The sequence below is a fragment of the Solanum tuberosum genome, unplaced genomic scaffold, assembly GCF_000226075.1.
Source record: "Solanum tuberosum cultivar DM 1-3 516 R44 unplaced genomic scaffold, SolTub_3.0 scf00020, whole genome shotgun sequence".
NCBI classification, from domain to species: Eukaryota; Viridiplantae; Streptophyta; class Magnoliopsida; order Solanales; family Solanaceae; genus Solanum; species Solanum tuberosum.
In genome coordinates, this window is record NW_006238946.1 from 1,083,435 (window position 1) to 1,098,221 (window position 14,787).

The following is a 14,787-nucleotide window of genomic DNA, read 5'->3' on the forward strand; positions in this document are numbered from 1 at the left end:
TTTTTTTTATAGGCTAAATAATTATAAACAGTTATAAAAAATGAATAGTTTTTATCTTTTCATCTTCCATTTTCATTTACTTAAATCTATATTAGTGTAATGGATGTTATAAAGGGCATAATTAATCGGGTATGACATAAATACTTTTTAAAAAAATTACAAATAAAAAATACAAAACAAAGATAAAATGTCAAAAAAAGGAAAAAAAAGATGAATACAAATACTGGTCATAGAGAGATGCCACATCAAATTGTCAATATTCAGCTTTATATAAACATATATAGGTTCAGGCCCTTAGAGGTTATTTTATTACTGTAGCTGACATCGACATTTTTGTAAATCTGATATCTACTTTGGAACATTTTATAATGTGGCATAGGCTGACAATTGAGATCATAAATTTAAAATAATAAAATTTAATTTATTATAATACTAATATCAATATCATTTAAAAAATATATAAAAGTATTATAAATTGTAATAATTAACCGCTTTTATTTTAAATCATATAACTAATTTGATTTACACTCCAAAATTCATAGGTGTCACATAATTTACACATTAATTCTTCATTACTTAATATATGTAATTATATCAATGACATATAAATTGAAATTAAAAAATACATATTTTATTTGAAAATCACGTAATAGTACTATAAGGTATAATAATTAACAACTTAACATATTTTAAAATTTTAGTTGACTCTCTGAATTCCATATGTCTCATGTAATTGAGACAGAGAAAAACATATATTGGTTTAAAATTAATAAAAATATTATAAATTATAATAATTAACAACTTAAAATTTATAAAAAAAAACCTTTAAAATTTTTTAGTTGGCTCTCCAAATTCAATCGGTATTACAATAATTAAAACATATAAATTAACATAGATTGGACTCCTGCTGACATTTATGTTTCCTTTTTCTAAATTTTCTCTTTTATACTTTATATAAATAATTTTTTTATGTAAAAAGTATTATAAATCATAATAATTAATAGCTTAAAATATTTCAAAACATATAAACAGTTTTTGTTAACTTTCAAAATTTCATCTATGCCGCATAAATTGGGAGAAATATAGATATATAGATATTTTAAGTTGCTAATTATTGTGAGTTATAGTACGTTTTATGTAATTTTCATATATATTACTCGGTCCTGATTTATGTGATACAAATGAAATTTCAAAAGTCAATGAATTTTTTATAATTTTTTTTTATATTAACTTGTTAATTATTGTGATTTCTAATATATTTACGTAAAACATACTCTAAATACAAATAATTAGCAACATAAAATATATAAAAACATACTAAAAAATTGATTAACTTCAAATTTCATATGTACCACATAAATTAAAACAGAAACAGTAACATATATTTCGTATTTAAAAACCGAAAACCAATAAACCGAACCGATAATACATAAAACCGAACTAAACCGACAGATGCACACCAGGAAAAAAGAATAATTTCCTACTCATTTATTGTTCAAAGAGATTTTTAAAAGAAAAGAAACAAAAAATGAATTCTTAAATAGCGATATTTTTATTAGGAATAGAATATGTTTATAAAAAAGGAAATAAAAATACTGGTACTGTAATATTTTTATTAGGAATTCAAAAGTATGGATCACGTAATTCTTAAGATTATAGAATTCAAAAGTACCTGAACTATCATCATATCCTCTCTAAAAAGAGCATTAACAATTACATCAAACTATGCAGGATTTGGGTACAAGAGATTATGTTCCACGTTTCAAAACTTATACTGACAACTTCATGTTTAAGAGAAGTTTCAATCCCAAGTAAGGATTAACATCTTGAAACCTGGTCCCGAGCAAAGGATCTGGTGGCAGAGGAGACTGGACTAAAAGATACCATAATTTTCTGTCTGTTTAACAGAATCCATAAGATTTTTCTGACCTGATAAATTTTTTAACCTTGCATGCTCTGAGTTTTACACCTGGAGATGTTTCTCAAAATATATTTCCATTTCCATGCCTCTAGGAGACCTATGATTTAAGACATGGTTGCTGCTACTTCAAATTCAACACTCTAAATCATCTTCAAGGCCATTTTGTTTATTTCTGCAGTTACTTTTTTCAAACTTAATATCTTCATCACTATCAAAAGATGATCCATCATAAATCAGGCTTCTGTGCAATAGAAAAGCTCCCGCATAAATGGTTTGAAACCCAGCATGGCTGCAAGCATCAATTTGCCAATGAGAGAGAAGAAAGACCAAAAAATGGAACTTCACACAAAATCTGATTAGACCCACCTGAATCACCGTGCCAATCAACAGTTCTTTAGCTCAACAGGTAACATGTTTGATTGAACATCGATGGATGAAAACCTTCAAATCTTCATTGTAAATAAAACAGAGCAGAGTGAGTACTAGGAAAAAAAAATAGAGGGAGTACACATGTAACCTGTCAAAAGCTTAGAAACCAGTCATGGCTGCAAGCACTAGTTAGCCTTGTGATATAGAGAAAAAACACCAAGAAATTGAACTTTATCCAAAATCTGACAGACCCACGTGATGCCATGCCAAGCAACTGTTTTCAGCTCAAGAGATAACATGTTTGATTGCCATTTTGAGTTATACCAGAAAGAGTACTAAAAATAAGAAAAATGAAAAGTAAAGTGTAAATTCACCAAAAGGGTGGTTTGGCAAGAAAAAAAATTGAACTTTGCGAGGCAAAAACACAGTTAGCTCAAAAGCATTGAAATCAGTCGTGGCTACAAGCATCAGGTAGTCGTATGAGATGGAGAAGAAACACCATGAAATGGAAATTTAATTTCAAAATTTCATAGAACCACTTGAAGTGTCGTGCCAAGCAACAGTTTATTCAGCTCGAGAGAAAACAAGTTCTACTAATTTCCACGGAAGACAAAACCTCCACTTCCTCATGGTTTATAAATGGAGCGAAAAAGAGTAATAAGAATAAGAAAAGAGGAGGTCATGTGAAGTTTCACAAAAGTGTGGTTTGGGGAGAGGAAAAGGAAACTGAACTTTGCCAAGCCAAAACACGAATCAACTCGAAAGCTATGAAATATGTCGTGGCTGTAAGCATCAGTTAGCCTTATGAGACAGAGAAGATGCACCATGAAATGGAACTTACTCCTAAATCTCATATGTCCACCTGAAGTGCAATGCCAAGCAACAATTTTTCAGCTCAAGAGAGAAAATGTTAAATTGCTTTTGTTGAATTTTACAAGAGTGAGTAATAAGAACAAGAAAAGTAAAAGGTCGGGTAGTTTCACTAAATGGATGATTTACCAACCCAAAAGAATGAACTTTGCGAAGCCCAAACACGTTAGCTCGAAATCTTTGAAACCCAACATGGCTGCAAGCAGCAGTTTGCCTAGGAAACTTTTCACAAAATCTTATAGACCCATGAAGTACCGTGCCAAGCAACAATTCTTTAACTCGACAGGCAACATGTTTGATTGAACATTGATGGATGAAAACCTCCTAATCTTCATTGTGTATACACGGAGCAGAGAAAGCACTGATTACTTTAGCTTATAAGTTAATTAGTTGTTCGCAGTAGATTACTACAGCTTTTAAGTATTTATGTTTTCATTTTCTGTGTAGCAGTTGATGCAGTAAGGAGGTTATTCCTCCACTTTCTCATTCAGTTGTAGTAGGTAGTAGGCAATAGGCAAATGTAGTAGGCAGTAGGCAATTATTTTCCTTGTTTTCAGTGTTGTATTTAATGTATTTGAATTCAGTGAAATGTAGTACAATGTTATGCAGAAATTACCAAATCTTTGAGTACTTCAAACTCGAGATTGCAGGTTCTCTCTTAATGAACCATCACCATAGGTCATAGGAAGAAAATATTCGATTTCACACTACAACGCCCCATAACCAGATCCATATCAGGGGCCATAACAACTTGGTATCAGAGACGGGTGTTATGAGACGGGTGTTATGGGAGATCAAATTCAACATCAACTGGCACAATTGGTGAACTTATTTCAAGAGAAACGTGCAGCCAATATAGCGAGACGGGAAGCAATAAATGCCCGCTTAGATGCACTCGCAAAGGATCTAGCGAATTCGAAGGTTGATTCTGAATCAATTGAACATACCAATCAGAATCGAAGTTGGAAAGGTAAAAGTGAAGTGGCAGAAGGGTCAAAATCAGATACAGGAGGAAGTTCCATCATTCTTAGGTATACAAAGTTGGATTTTCCACGGTTTACTGGCCAAGGGGACCCTTTGGGATGGCTGAACAGATGTGACCACTTCTTTCGACACCAACAACCTTGTGACATGTTCACAATCCCGTTTTGAGTCCTCATCACTAACCAAAGCCTCGGGATAGTACAACACAAAACTGATACTTAAAGAAACAATATACATCCCATGATTGCCCCCAAGACCTAGCTCGAGTGGCAAAAGGTGGAGGATTTGTGGCTTAGGTTACATGTTGAATCCCCACACCATGCAAAGTGAAGCCCGTTTTTTAAGTGGAGAAGGGTAAAGGGGCAGGCCCATTATCCACCGAGTTTAGAATGTTGTGATTGGTCCAAAGGGTGGGTCATAGACGGATTTCTCGGTTATAAAAAAAAAATATACATCCCATGATTGTGAATAGACAAATATTCTTCTCGTGGTGCAATGGAAAAAATATCACAAACTTATTAACAACCGTGACCGATGTATGCAAAAAGTTTCTATTAGGAATTTCAAGAAAATCAGAGAGGAACAACAGTGTAGAAAAGATGGTTCATCACATCTCTTTATCCATCAATTTGGGCATGTATACCTTCACTGTCTTCACTGTGTAAACATCAGGACCAGAGATATATCCTAAAAGCTTGAATGCACCAACGCTTTTGTTAAGGGAACTCAGATGAATCCCAAACCCACTGGACAACAGCAGCAAGGAGAAGGAGAAGCACATCTGCAAAGCAGGTCATCTTCAGTGCATGCAAATGAACAAAATCTAAGAAACCAGACAGGAAATATCCTTAAGTTAGCTACTGTATCAAAGATGGACCTTTCAATATCAACAATTTTGAAGGAGACACTCGACGCGCAAGGGAAATTCTTAGCAGAGACTCTTTCGGAGAATGCAAGACCCTATTTGGACTTCAAGATTATATATGCAAACCAAAAGATTATATGGGCTTATAAAAAGTAATTTATCGGTCAAAAGTAGAGGATACCCTACTTTTGGCTTTTGACTAATTTTTAAACTTTTTGGCCTAAAAGTGAGTGCTTAAAAGCACTTCTTAACCTTTCCAAACACCTCCAAAAATAAAAAAGTGCTTAAAAGTCAAAAGCGCCTAAAAAAAGCTAATCCAAACGGCACTAAAAGTACTTGGAGTGCAATTGCTTCCTTCGAGCTGGTTAGTTGCAAAATACATCACAAAAAATTACTTCAAAAAGGAAAAAAACCAAGAAATTTCCTTATTAGGAAACAGCAGTCAACTCATGTATCAGGTAGGGTTATACATAATTACATGTTGTACAATCATCTTGTCTACACTCATCAATTCCAAGGTACAAAAACCCTTGCCGTCCTGTAAACAATGGCCAGAACAAAGACCAGGTTAGTAATTTTATACCCATCCTAATGGATACTATACTTACTAAAACTCTAAAAAACTTAACCTTCAAAACCTTACGATATCCATTTGGCCTCTCATGAGTTTTGGTAACAATTCCAACAAATAAACATCAGAAATAGAGCTCAGAGCCTCTCCTTTAAAGCCAAAGCTTGCTGGGAAAGCATGCATATCATCTGAAATGGCTGTATTTTGATGTCGCTGATGTAAAGCTAGCAGACAACCATAGTTAAAATGGTCAGACAAGTACAACCACAAAATAATAAATAAAACAACATCTGTAAAAGGATATTAAAGAAAACAAACTGTCACTACATTTTGCAAAAAGATTACCATATCTTTCTCCCATCAGCAGCACCAGTCCATCTCGTGAGACACCAGATCCCAAAAGAAAGTACAACTTTATGTGATGAAGCAAAATAATAAAATTGAGCAGAACTTTTTGCACATCAAAATGCATTATATCAATGTCAAAGAAACTCATACTTACCATTGTCATCCACCTTAATATAGCAGGTCCCAATGCCTATAGCAACAGATACCTGGTGGAAACTGGAAACTGGATTAAAGTTCAAACTAGGAGTACACAACTTATAAGAATAACAAACATATAAGGAAGTAAATCTCATGGAGAGAAGAAATATTGGTTGTGTTATAAGAATATTCATTTGGAAGAAAAAATTATGCTACTAGAATTGAGAATCATGCTAAGAGGAGAAAAAATAGTATCAATTTTAATATAAAGCATATGCCCTCGTCATCAGAAGTAGCAAAGAAATGAACATAAGAATCTATTAAAGAGCCTCACTGATCACTGCCGTTTATGAGGAGGGACACTATCTTGGAGGAAAAGGATGGGAGGAATATGTAGCTAAGCACAAGTTGTTAATTCTTGACAGCATCTGTATTGACAAGGTAACCGTGAACTACAATGAGCTAAACTCAAGTGCAGAATGTATTTGGATAAAGGTCACTGATCTAAAAGGCAAATTAGATGTTCAGTTTGTCAATAACTCCTATTACTATGAAATCACTCATCAGAGAAGAACCATTAAACCCCAAAAGAGACCAGTACTGTTATACAAGGCGACGGAGGATAGTCGGCACCTGATTTTACTACACCTATTGGCAAAAGTAACAACAAAGGTAAAGGTGTAACCATTCAAGAATATGATAGTGATGACGACTACTGGCTCTCATACAACGATTGATTGTAATACATTCTCACCCATCAAACAAAGCAGCAGTTTCATACTCATGCTCAAGTTTTGCATGTTAATCAGCTGTACTTTCATTTTTTGCCATGTTCTTGTACCTTATCCTCTAAAACATTTCTGCAATATCAGGGACCATGCAATTAACATCTATTATATTTTCTCCATTCTTTTTGATAGATCGCAGAGCTTCACTTAGGAGAAAGTTTAATTTGTAGCTGAAACCCTTGCTCTCTTGAAATGTTTATTGTTAGTGTTTAATGAGGCAAATTCAAGATTTAAAACTTTATGAATTCAACTTCTAAGGTACTAAGTAATGAATTTTTACATGTAAATTGATACTCCACATGGAGTATATTGGATTCAGGTAAACTTGACGCTGTAACTCTAAATACATCAGGTCAGGAATGATTGGGTAAGTAAAAAATCAGAAGACTAAGTTCAAGTTGGAAGAATTGTCAGTCTTAGAAGCAGCAAACACATTGCAATAAGAAATACAACACTCCAATCAGTAAAACAAATATGTATGACATGTCCTTGTTAACATTGGCCTGTTTGGTTTTGCAACCAAAAGAAGCTAGAAACGTGGTTTTGCATTGTTGTCAGATAACAAATGGAATATTATTTTGTTCTCTGGGAACAGCTGTGACACAAGGGCATTGCTCGTCAGGGGGGCCTTTTTAATACTTCGAAATCCAATACGATTAGTAAAAAATAATGATGCTTAGCCAGTTCTAACCTCACCCACATTAAAGTTTCAAAAAATGATTAGGTGTTTTGAAATATTTTTTATGGAAAACAACCCTAACCAAGTCTTACAAAACAATCTCCAACACAAACTCAATTCTACAACAATAAATCCAAAGACTCACACTCATTTCCCAACCCCAAAAAAACTAAATAATAAATGCCAACAAAAAATTCACCTTAAATTCCACAGAGTTCATTGAAGGCTCCAACGTCAAATCATATAAAGATCTTGGGAAGTTTAGGTTCAACAAAACCAGTGGATATATCTGAGATTGACTTCGCTGCTCATAGTAAGAAGCACTACCAAAAGTCATTGCTATCTTATTAAGTAATTTATGTCTTGGTCCTTTGGAAACAAATCTTGAATTGATATCTGCATTATGAGGGTCAAAGAAAACAAAAACGCTGTCAAAAACAAGCATCCGATATAGAAAATGCTAACCTAAGATTAGTTTTCCATTTTCTTTGTTCAGGAAAATATACTGAAATAAGTGGATACAAAAATATTCAAGGACCTGCAAATTAAATAGTGGTTGTAAGGGAAGCAAAGTGTAGAAAAGATAACTTATCACATCTCCTATCCATCAATTTGGGCCTGTATAGTATAGCTTTCACTGTGTAAACATCAGGACCTGAGATGTATCCTGATAGTTTGAATAAGCCATCACTTGCATTCAATTTGATAAGGGAACTTAGATGAATCCAAAACCACTGGACAATAGCGGTAACGGAGGAGGAGAAACACGTGTGCAAAGCAGGTCATCTTCACTGCAAATGAACAAAATCTTAAAAAACAAGACAGGAATATCCTTAAGTTAGCTGGAATAACAAAGACGGACCTTTCAATATCAACAAAATTGCAGGAGACGTTGGGATGCACAAGGACGATTCTTAGTAGGGACTCTTTCAGAGAATGCAAGACACCCACTTTGGGATTCCAGACTATATATGCAAACCAAAAGATCAATCAGGACAGAGTGCAGCTTTAGAAGTAAAGTATGTAAATCAATATTTTTTATTCGTTTGAATTGTGAGAGAACTAGAAGTACTTGGAGTGCATTTGCTTCCTTCGAACTGGCTGATTGTAAAATACATCACGAACAACAAATGCAAAAAGAAAAATCCCAACAAATTTCCTTACTAGAAACAGCAGTCAACTCTTGTCTCAGGTAGCCTCATACAGAACTACATGTTGTACCAACATCTTGTCTACAATCATCAATTCCAAAGTGCAAACACTTGCCCTATAAACAATGGGAAGAACAAAGACCAAGTTAGTAGTTTTATATCTATCCTAATGGATACTACCAACTAAAACTCAAAAGAACTTTACCGTCAAAATCTTCCCGTGAGTTTTAGTAACAATTTTCAACAAGGAAACGTCAGAAGTACAACTTAGAGCCTCTCCTTTAAGGCCAAAGCTTGTTGGGAAAGCATGCATATCATCTGAATGGCAGTATTTTGATGTCGCTGGTGTTAAGCAAGCATACCAAACCATAGTTAAAATGGCCAGACAAAAAGGAAGCATAACAGAATAATAAATAAGAGAACATCTTTAAGAAGATACTAACAAACACAAACCGTCAAACAGCCTATCAGTTGAGTAATGCATGCAATCCTATAGACTACAACAACCACTCCAAGTTATGAACATCTAATTTGGCTTTTAAATCTACAAAAGAAATTATGTACAACAGCATCAATACAATAGAAAAGATGATGTCAGCCCAGCATTTTGCACAAAAGATTACCATATCTTTCTCCCATCAGCACCAGTCCATTTTGTGGGACACCAGATCCTTCAAAAGAAAGTACAACTTTAGGTGATGAAATAAAATAAAAAATTGAGCAGAACTTTCTGCACACCAAAACGCATTGGATTAATGTCAAAGAAATTACAATACTTACCATTGTCATCCACCTTAATATAGCAGGTCCCAATACCTATAACAACAGATACCTGGTGGAAGTGGGAAGTGGGAAGTGGAAACTGGGTTAAAGTTCAAACTAGGAGTACACAATATCCATGAAATTTTATACCCATTTTTCTGCATTTTATGTAATGCTTTTCCGTTTCTGTTTTTGGGCGTTCAACAGGGCATGGACAGCTTCAAAAAGGCATGAAAAAACAGTTATTTCAGGCCTGAAACGGCCTTGAAAATGACCCACCACCAGTCCTCTATTGATGAATTTTTCATCGATAACCTTCTTGACCTCTCCAATGACTTCGCTGAAGACAAAATTGAGCAATTAGACGAACACCCAAATGGATTTAACACCCAAAACCCATCCTCTGTTTCAACCCAGAAGAAAATGGAGGCTGAAAATAAAAACTCTCACCGGTCACTGCCTTTTGTGCAAGCCACAGACAAATTCACAGGTGCAGTCTAAATGATTAAAACTGCATGAAAGCACGACTTGCCACCGTTAGTCACTTAACTATGATGTTCTCAGCATGTAAAGTCTATACCATGTAAAGGAAAATGGTCAGTGAGGGCGTTTACAAAGTCTGTCTGTCTTATAATTAAACTACTTAATTCAAAATACTACAAATACTACTAATCACAACTTCTTATAATTAGAGTTGTGCGAGTGGGTTCAAGAACAACTCCACATCTTTCCATAAAGAATAACTTTGTGGCACCAGCATAGAGCTGTTGAAAACCAACTCCTCAACAATCCTTGTGAAATCATACAAGATAACAACATAATGACATTGAAATAGCCTCAGGCATTCACTTAATGTCCCTTAGAAAAGTAAAAACAAATTCTTGAACAACCTTAACCCACACGGCGAGAATAATAACATAATTTTTTTGAAAAAGAAAAGATTTCTTGAAGATCCTTGATATTTGTAATGCCAACATATTCTTGAAAACTTCAAAGAATACCAATGTAGTAATTATAAAAAGCCAACAAGTTCTTGATTTTTTTTAAATTCCAATTTAACTTCAAAAAGACGACAATTTCTTGGTTTTTTTCTTAAAAGGAATGTATGCAAGAATTCAAAGATAATAGGATAATTAAGTTCTCGAATTTTCCTTGTTTCTTTTTTAATAGATAGATGGATACCGGAATCATCGGGAATTCTAAAATTGATTTGGGGTTTAGGGTTTTGATCGGAATCGTCACTGGGACAGCAATCCAGTGGAGAATTCTTGATCTTGATCGGCCATTGTCACCGGGACAGCATGCGTTAATTCCAATAAACTCGAGTTCTCGAGATTTCATGGATGGAAGAATATCAAGATCGGAAAATTGATCTTGATCGGCCATCGTCACCGGAGAGCAGTGACGCGGAGTAGTCTATGTTGCGCTGTGAGTTCTAAAATGAGCGGCTACCTTTATTTATAGTTTCCATAAACGCGGAAAAAATATACGCGGAAAAAAGAAATACGTATAGTATTTTTGTAATTTTTAGTTTTAATAATAATAAAAAAAAAGTTACTATTTCTCAATCCAAAAATATTAAAACGATTTGAACAAATTTCAAATCATAACTTTGAATTAGTAATTAAAGTGTCGATTTTGATTTGCATCCGCGAAAATTTCACAATTTGAAAATTATCAAAAATTCTTCCATGCTTATACATTCTTAACAAATAAGTAAATTACAGTTCATATAGGGTATTAAAATATCTAAGACACTATATTAATTATCACACATCTCAATATTTTATTTATCAATAATTATTTGTGACTATATGTTACTAAAAAACTCTAATACACATAATTTTATAAAAAATTACTAATCCAAAAAATCAACAACAGTTCCAACAAGTGATTATTTAATATAAGTATTTACGGATAATCTAATCACTTTAATTATAAATACTTTTTAAGCAAAACTTAAAATTATGAGTCTTTTGAATACAATATAAATAAACTTAGAGATTAAGTCGTACATTTTATAAAGTTTTGAGATCAACTTTTTGGGATATGAAATTAAAGTTCAAAATTTGTGTACATTTCATAAATAAGCGTTGAATTAAATTAAATATTTTAAAATTGGGATTCTAAATTTTATGATGAATTACTTAAAAGGAATTACAGGCTTTCGTATGGTGAACTATTTTTGACTTTGTGTCTCTTACCACCGATACAAATTACAGAATGTGAGAATTATCTATATTTATTTAATAATAATTCTATTTAAAAAAATTATATACATTATAAATCAATTATGAAACTTGAAAAATTTGTTACTAAATATATTTTTTATCATTCTTCAATGGAATTGCTCGTGTAATGTTCACACAAAATCCTGTATTTGTGATGCAGGCAATTGATTATCATCGATCAACCAATGATTATACAACGCCATTAATGATATCATTAGAGAAGTAACTCGGCAAATTGGGAACAAAGCATGTTGCAGAAAAAGGATGATTATCAACAGAACAACGCCTTAATTTGCAGAGACACAGAGCGTTCATTAACCAAACTTCAGCAAACCCAAGAAGGGGTTGTAATCCAACCTACACTACGGTCTACGAACTAGATGACTGAAAGTAAAAGCTAAGCTTCATTTTTCCTATTCACAGAACTACAAGAAGCAAACCATTATTCCTCCTATATACACACTGTATTATCCCACCGCCATACTTAGACTGCAATCTTCTTGGCCCTTTTAGCAGCAGGAGACTTGATAGACTTTGGCTGTTTTGCCTTCGCCGGAGTGGACTTCCTTGTCCTCTTGGCTCCAACCTTCTTCGGTTTTGGCGTCGCTTTTGCTTTCTTCGGCACCTCTGTTTTCTTCGCTGCAGTTGCAGTGGCCCTGGTGCTTCTAGGTTTCTTCTTAGAATCGGCCTTGGGGAGCTTTTTGGTAGATGTTTTTGTTGTAGTCTCCTTCTTTCCAGCCTCAGATAGTTTGTATGAAGCCTTGATTTTGATTAGCTTCCCCTTTGCTGCAGAATTCTTCAATTGAAGACCTAGAATTTTCCTGAAATTTGCTGGTAATTCATCCTTGTGTTTGTCTTCCATGTATTTAGCAATTGCATACGGACTCGATCCACCTTTCTCGTTCAGAGCCAACAGAGCCTCCTTAATCATCTGCAAGAATTCCATACCAAAAACTTAATCAAGTTGAAATTTGCAAGTTAAATGAATATCGGCAAAATAATAATGAAAAGCACAGCCATATAGATCGATGAATTGATAAAAATACCTGAAAATAAGGAGGATGAGTAACAGCCTTGGCAGATTTAGGCTTCTTCTCTTTGGGAGCCCTAGGTTTCTTCTCCTTAACAGGCTTCTTCGTCGCCGGAGCCTGCTCCTTAACCTTGGCAGCCTCTGTCGATGGCTGCACAACGGCGGGGTTCTCAACTTCTCCGATTGCCGTCATCTTCTCAATTCTCACAATCCTCAAAAATATCTCAATAACCGTTTGCTATGATCATTCTGTAATGCAACTTACGCAATTTATATTAGAGTAACGATCCTGGTTTCACAACTCTCTGCATTTTGATTGGTCAATTAAAGGGGACACGGATCGAACTTTTCTGAAGAATTAATCAGATGCTCACACGTGGATATTATCTAGACGTTGATTTAATTGTGTATTGGATTAAGAGCTGTTATTCTTATCTAGTCTAGTATAGAAAGAAATACTGTGTGCTGTTTTTCTTTACTTCATTTTTATTGTGTGTGTATTAGGGGATGTGTTTTCTATTTAAACTTGGGATTAAAATTTTAATCATAAAGTTTAAATCCTGACATTGGAACATTTTTGGGGATTGAAATTAAGAAAATGCTGAATCTAATGTGGCTGGAAATAGGCAAAATGAAGGTCATTTGCATGTATTTTAAAGTCATTAAAGAAATATAATAAATAATCATGCCGTTTTCTTTCACTTGTTTACTTTAAATTTTACACTCTCCTTAATAAGTAATTACTATTCCTTTTGTCCATCAATATTTGTCCACTGTAATTTTACTATATCACCATTTTTTAGTAATAAATATAATGTCTTGAAAAATGTAATAAAGAAATAACTATAATTAACGACAAGATTAAATTATGAATTAAGTGTAAAATTATTCATTGATTTCAGAAAGTGACAAATATTGTTTGACATCCCAAAATAGTATAGTTAACAACTATTATTGAACGAGGGGAGTAATTAATATAAATACTTTATAACAATATCCAAAATAATTAACATACAAATTTAAAAGAATAATTACTTTTAAAAATAATTTTGAACATTTTTTAACATAATACACAAACAGACATTGCCAAGTTTTTTTTTTTTTTTTGCTAATAATTAATTTAAATAGTAAAATACTGGTAAAGACAATGGTCAAATTATAATTAATTTCTCTTTGATGATAAGTAGCTTAAAGTAATTATAACAAAAGAAATTTTAAATAAAAGAGATATAGATGTAATTTAATATCACAAATACAAAGAATGTTGGTGTTATGAAATCAATTTAGAAGGAGATTTTTGAAACTATTCATATATACTTTCTTACAAGATTTTTTTAGTTTAAATGTCTTGTACTATCTATATTTTATTGTATCTATATAATGTTATAAATGTATTGTATTGATGATGCCTTTTAAAATACACAATTTTTGAATAAGCCTTCAATTGAATAGGCGTGCAAGTTTGCAATCAAGCAACTATCTGAAAAGGCTCACAATAATTGTCTTTTCTTCTTCTATAAATATATAAAGTCAATTCAGTTTATTTATATATCAGTTTGAAATTAAGATGAATAAATGATCTATCTCCCTTTCCAAATTACAATAATGATTTAACGAGACATGTTATCCATTAATGAACATTCAAGAGGAAAGTGATTACATATACACCGTTTATGAATGTCCATTTAAGTTCATAAATTTGTGAATGAGCTTGCAATCAAACATGCCGTTGACAAATATCTTATGCACACAACATCCTGAAAAACCATGCAATAACTTATTTTCTTCCATAGATAGGAAACTAATACAAATAATTTATACCATAGTTTGAAAAGAAATAAAAACTACTCTATCTCCTAATTATTCAGAGAAAAATTTACAAAAAGTTTATATAATAGACATAATAAGGTTTTATAACTATAGTTTTAATAATTGCGTTCTATAATTATAGTTTTGTTTGTTATGGAGACTGTGATTTGTATATTTTTACTTGTTTGTATAATTCACTTGTGAAAATACAAATAGGGTAAGTATATACAAATTCTATATTTGTACATTTAGAATTTTTTTCATAACTCTG

The 14,787-nt window shown here is 33.0% G+C and overlaps 2 protein-coding genes and 1 long non-coding RNA gene across 16 annotated transcripts; all 3 read right to left on the minus strand.

Moving 5' to 3' along the window:
* Positions 1-1,607: 1,607 nt before the first annotated feature.
* LOC107058699 (uncharacterized) lies at positions 1,608-4,946 on the minus strand. The gene is made up of 3 exons (XR_001472243.1): positions 4,788-4,946; positions 2,288-2,370; positions 1,608-2,210 (listed from the first exon to the last, which is right to left on the minus strand). It is a non-coding gene; the product is annotated as an uncharacterized lncRNA (long non-coding RNA).
* Positions 4,947-5,317: 371 nt separating this feature from the next.
* Positions 5,318-10,900, minus strand: LOC102582017 (DNA mismatch repair protein MLH3-like). 14 transcript variants are annotated; one of them, XR_001472230.1, is made up of 11 exons: positions 10,629-10,900; positions 9,897-9,957; positions 9,308-9,786; positions 8,890-9,026; positions 8,396-8,800; positions 8,189-8,324; positions 7,733-7,929; positions 6,083-6,144; positions 5,926-5,992; positions 5,639-5,804; positions 5,318-5,547 (listed from the first exon to the last, which is right to left on the minus strand). XR_001472230.1 is itself a non-coding variant. In XM_006340655.1 (4 exons), the coding sequence occupies exons 1-4, from the start codon at positions 9,471-9,473 to the stop codon at positions 5,464-5,466; spliced, it is 312 nt and encodes a 103-aa protein (XP_006340717.1). In that variant the 5' UTR covers position 9,474; the 3' UTR covers positions 5,318-5,463. The 14 variants fall into 14 exon arrangements, 2 of the variants coding, with proteins under 2 accessions (XP_006340717.1, XP_006340714.1); XR_366795.2 differs by lacking the exon at positions 10,629-10,900 and having other exon boundaries at positions 9,308-9,355; positions 9,465-9,786; positions 9,897-10,006; XR_366796.2 differs by lacking the exon at positions 10,629-10,900 and having other exon boundaries at positions 8,396-8,498; positions 8,698-8,800; positions 9,897-10,006.
* A 1,028-nt stretch (positions 10,901-11,928) lies between these two features.
* LOC102583906 (histone H1) lies at positions 11,929-12,960 on the minus strand. The gene is made up of 2 exons (XM_006340656.2): positions 12,724-12,960; positions 11,929-12,608 (listed from the first exon to the last, which is right to left on the minus strand). Exons 1-2 carry the CDS (start codon positions 12,898-12,900, stop codon positions 12,162-12,164), a joined length of 624 nt encoding a protein of 207 aa, XP_006340718.1. The 5' UTR covers positions 12,901-12,960; the 3' UTR covers positions 11,929-12,161.
* Between the last annotated feature and the right edge of the window lie 1,827 nt (positions 12,961-14,787).

What these genes read in the sequence shown, in the direction of transcription:
- LOC102582017 (XM_006340655.1), bottom strand. An exon ending in GCTGATGGGAGAAAGATATG is followed by an intron (nt 5,805 to 5,925) that starts GTAATCTTTTTG and finishes GTTGTCTGCTAG; the next exon opens with CTTTACATCAGCGACATCAA. An exon ending in TGAGAGGCCAAATGGATATC is followed by an intron (nt 5,548 to 5,652) that starts GTAAGGTTTTGA and finishes CATTGTTTACAG; the next exon opens with GACGGCAAGGGTTTTTGTAC.
- LOC102583906 (XM_006340656.2), bottom strand. Translation starts at nt 12,900, where the DNA reads ATGACGGCAATCGGAGAAGTTGAGAACCCCGCCGTTGTGCAGCCATCG. An exon ending in CTCATCCTCCTTATTTTCAG is followed by an intron (nt 12,609 to 12,723) that starts GTATTTTTATCA and finishes GAATTCTTGCAG; the next exon opens with ATGATTAAGGAGGCTCTGTT.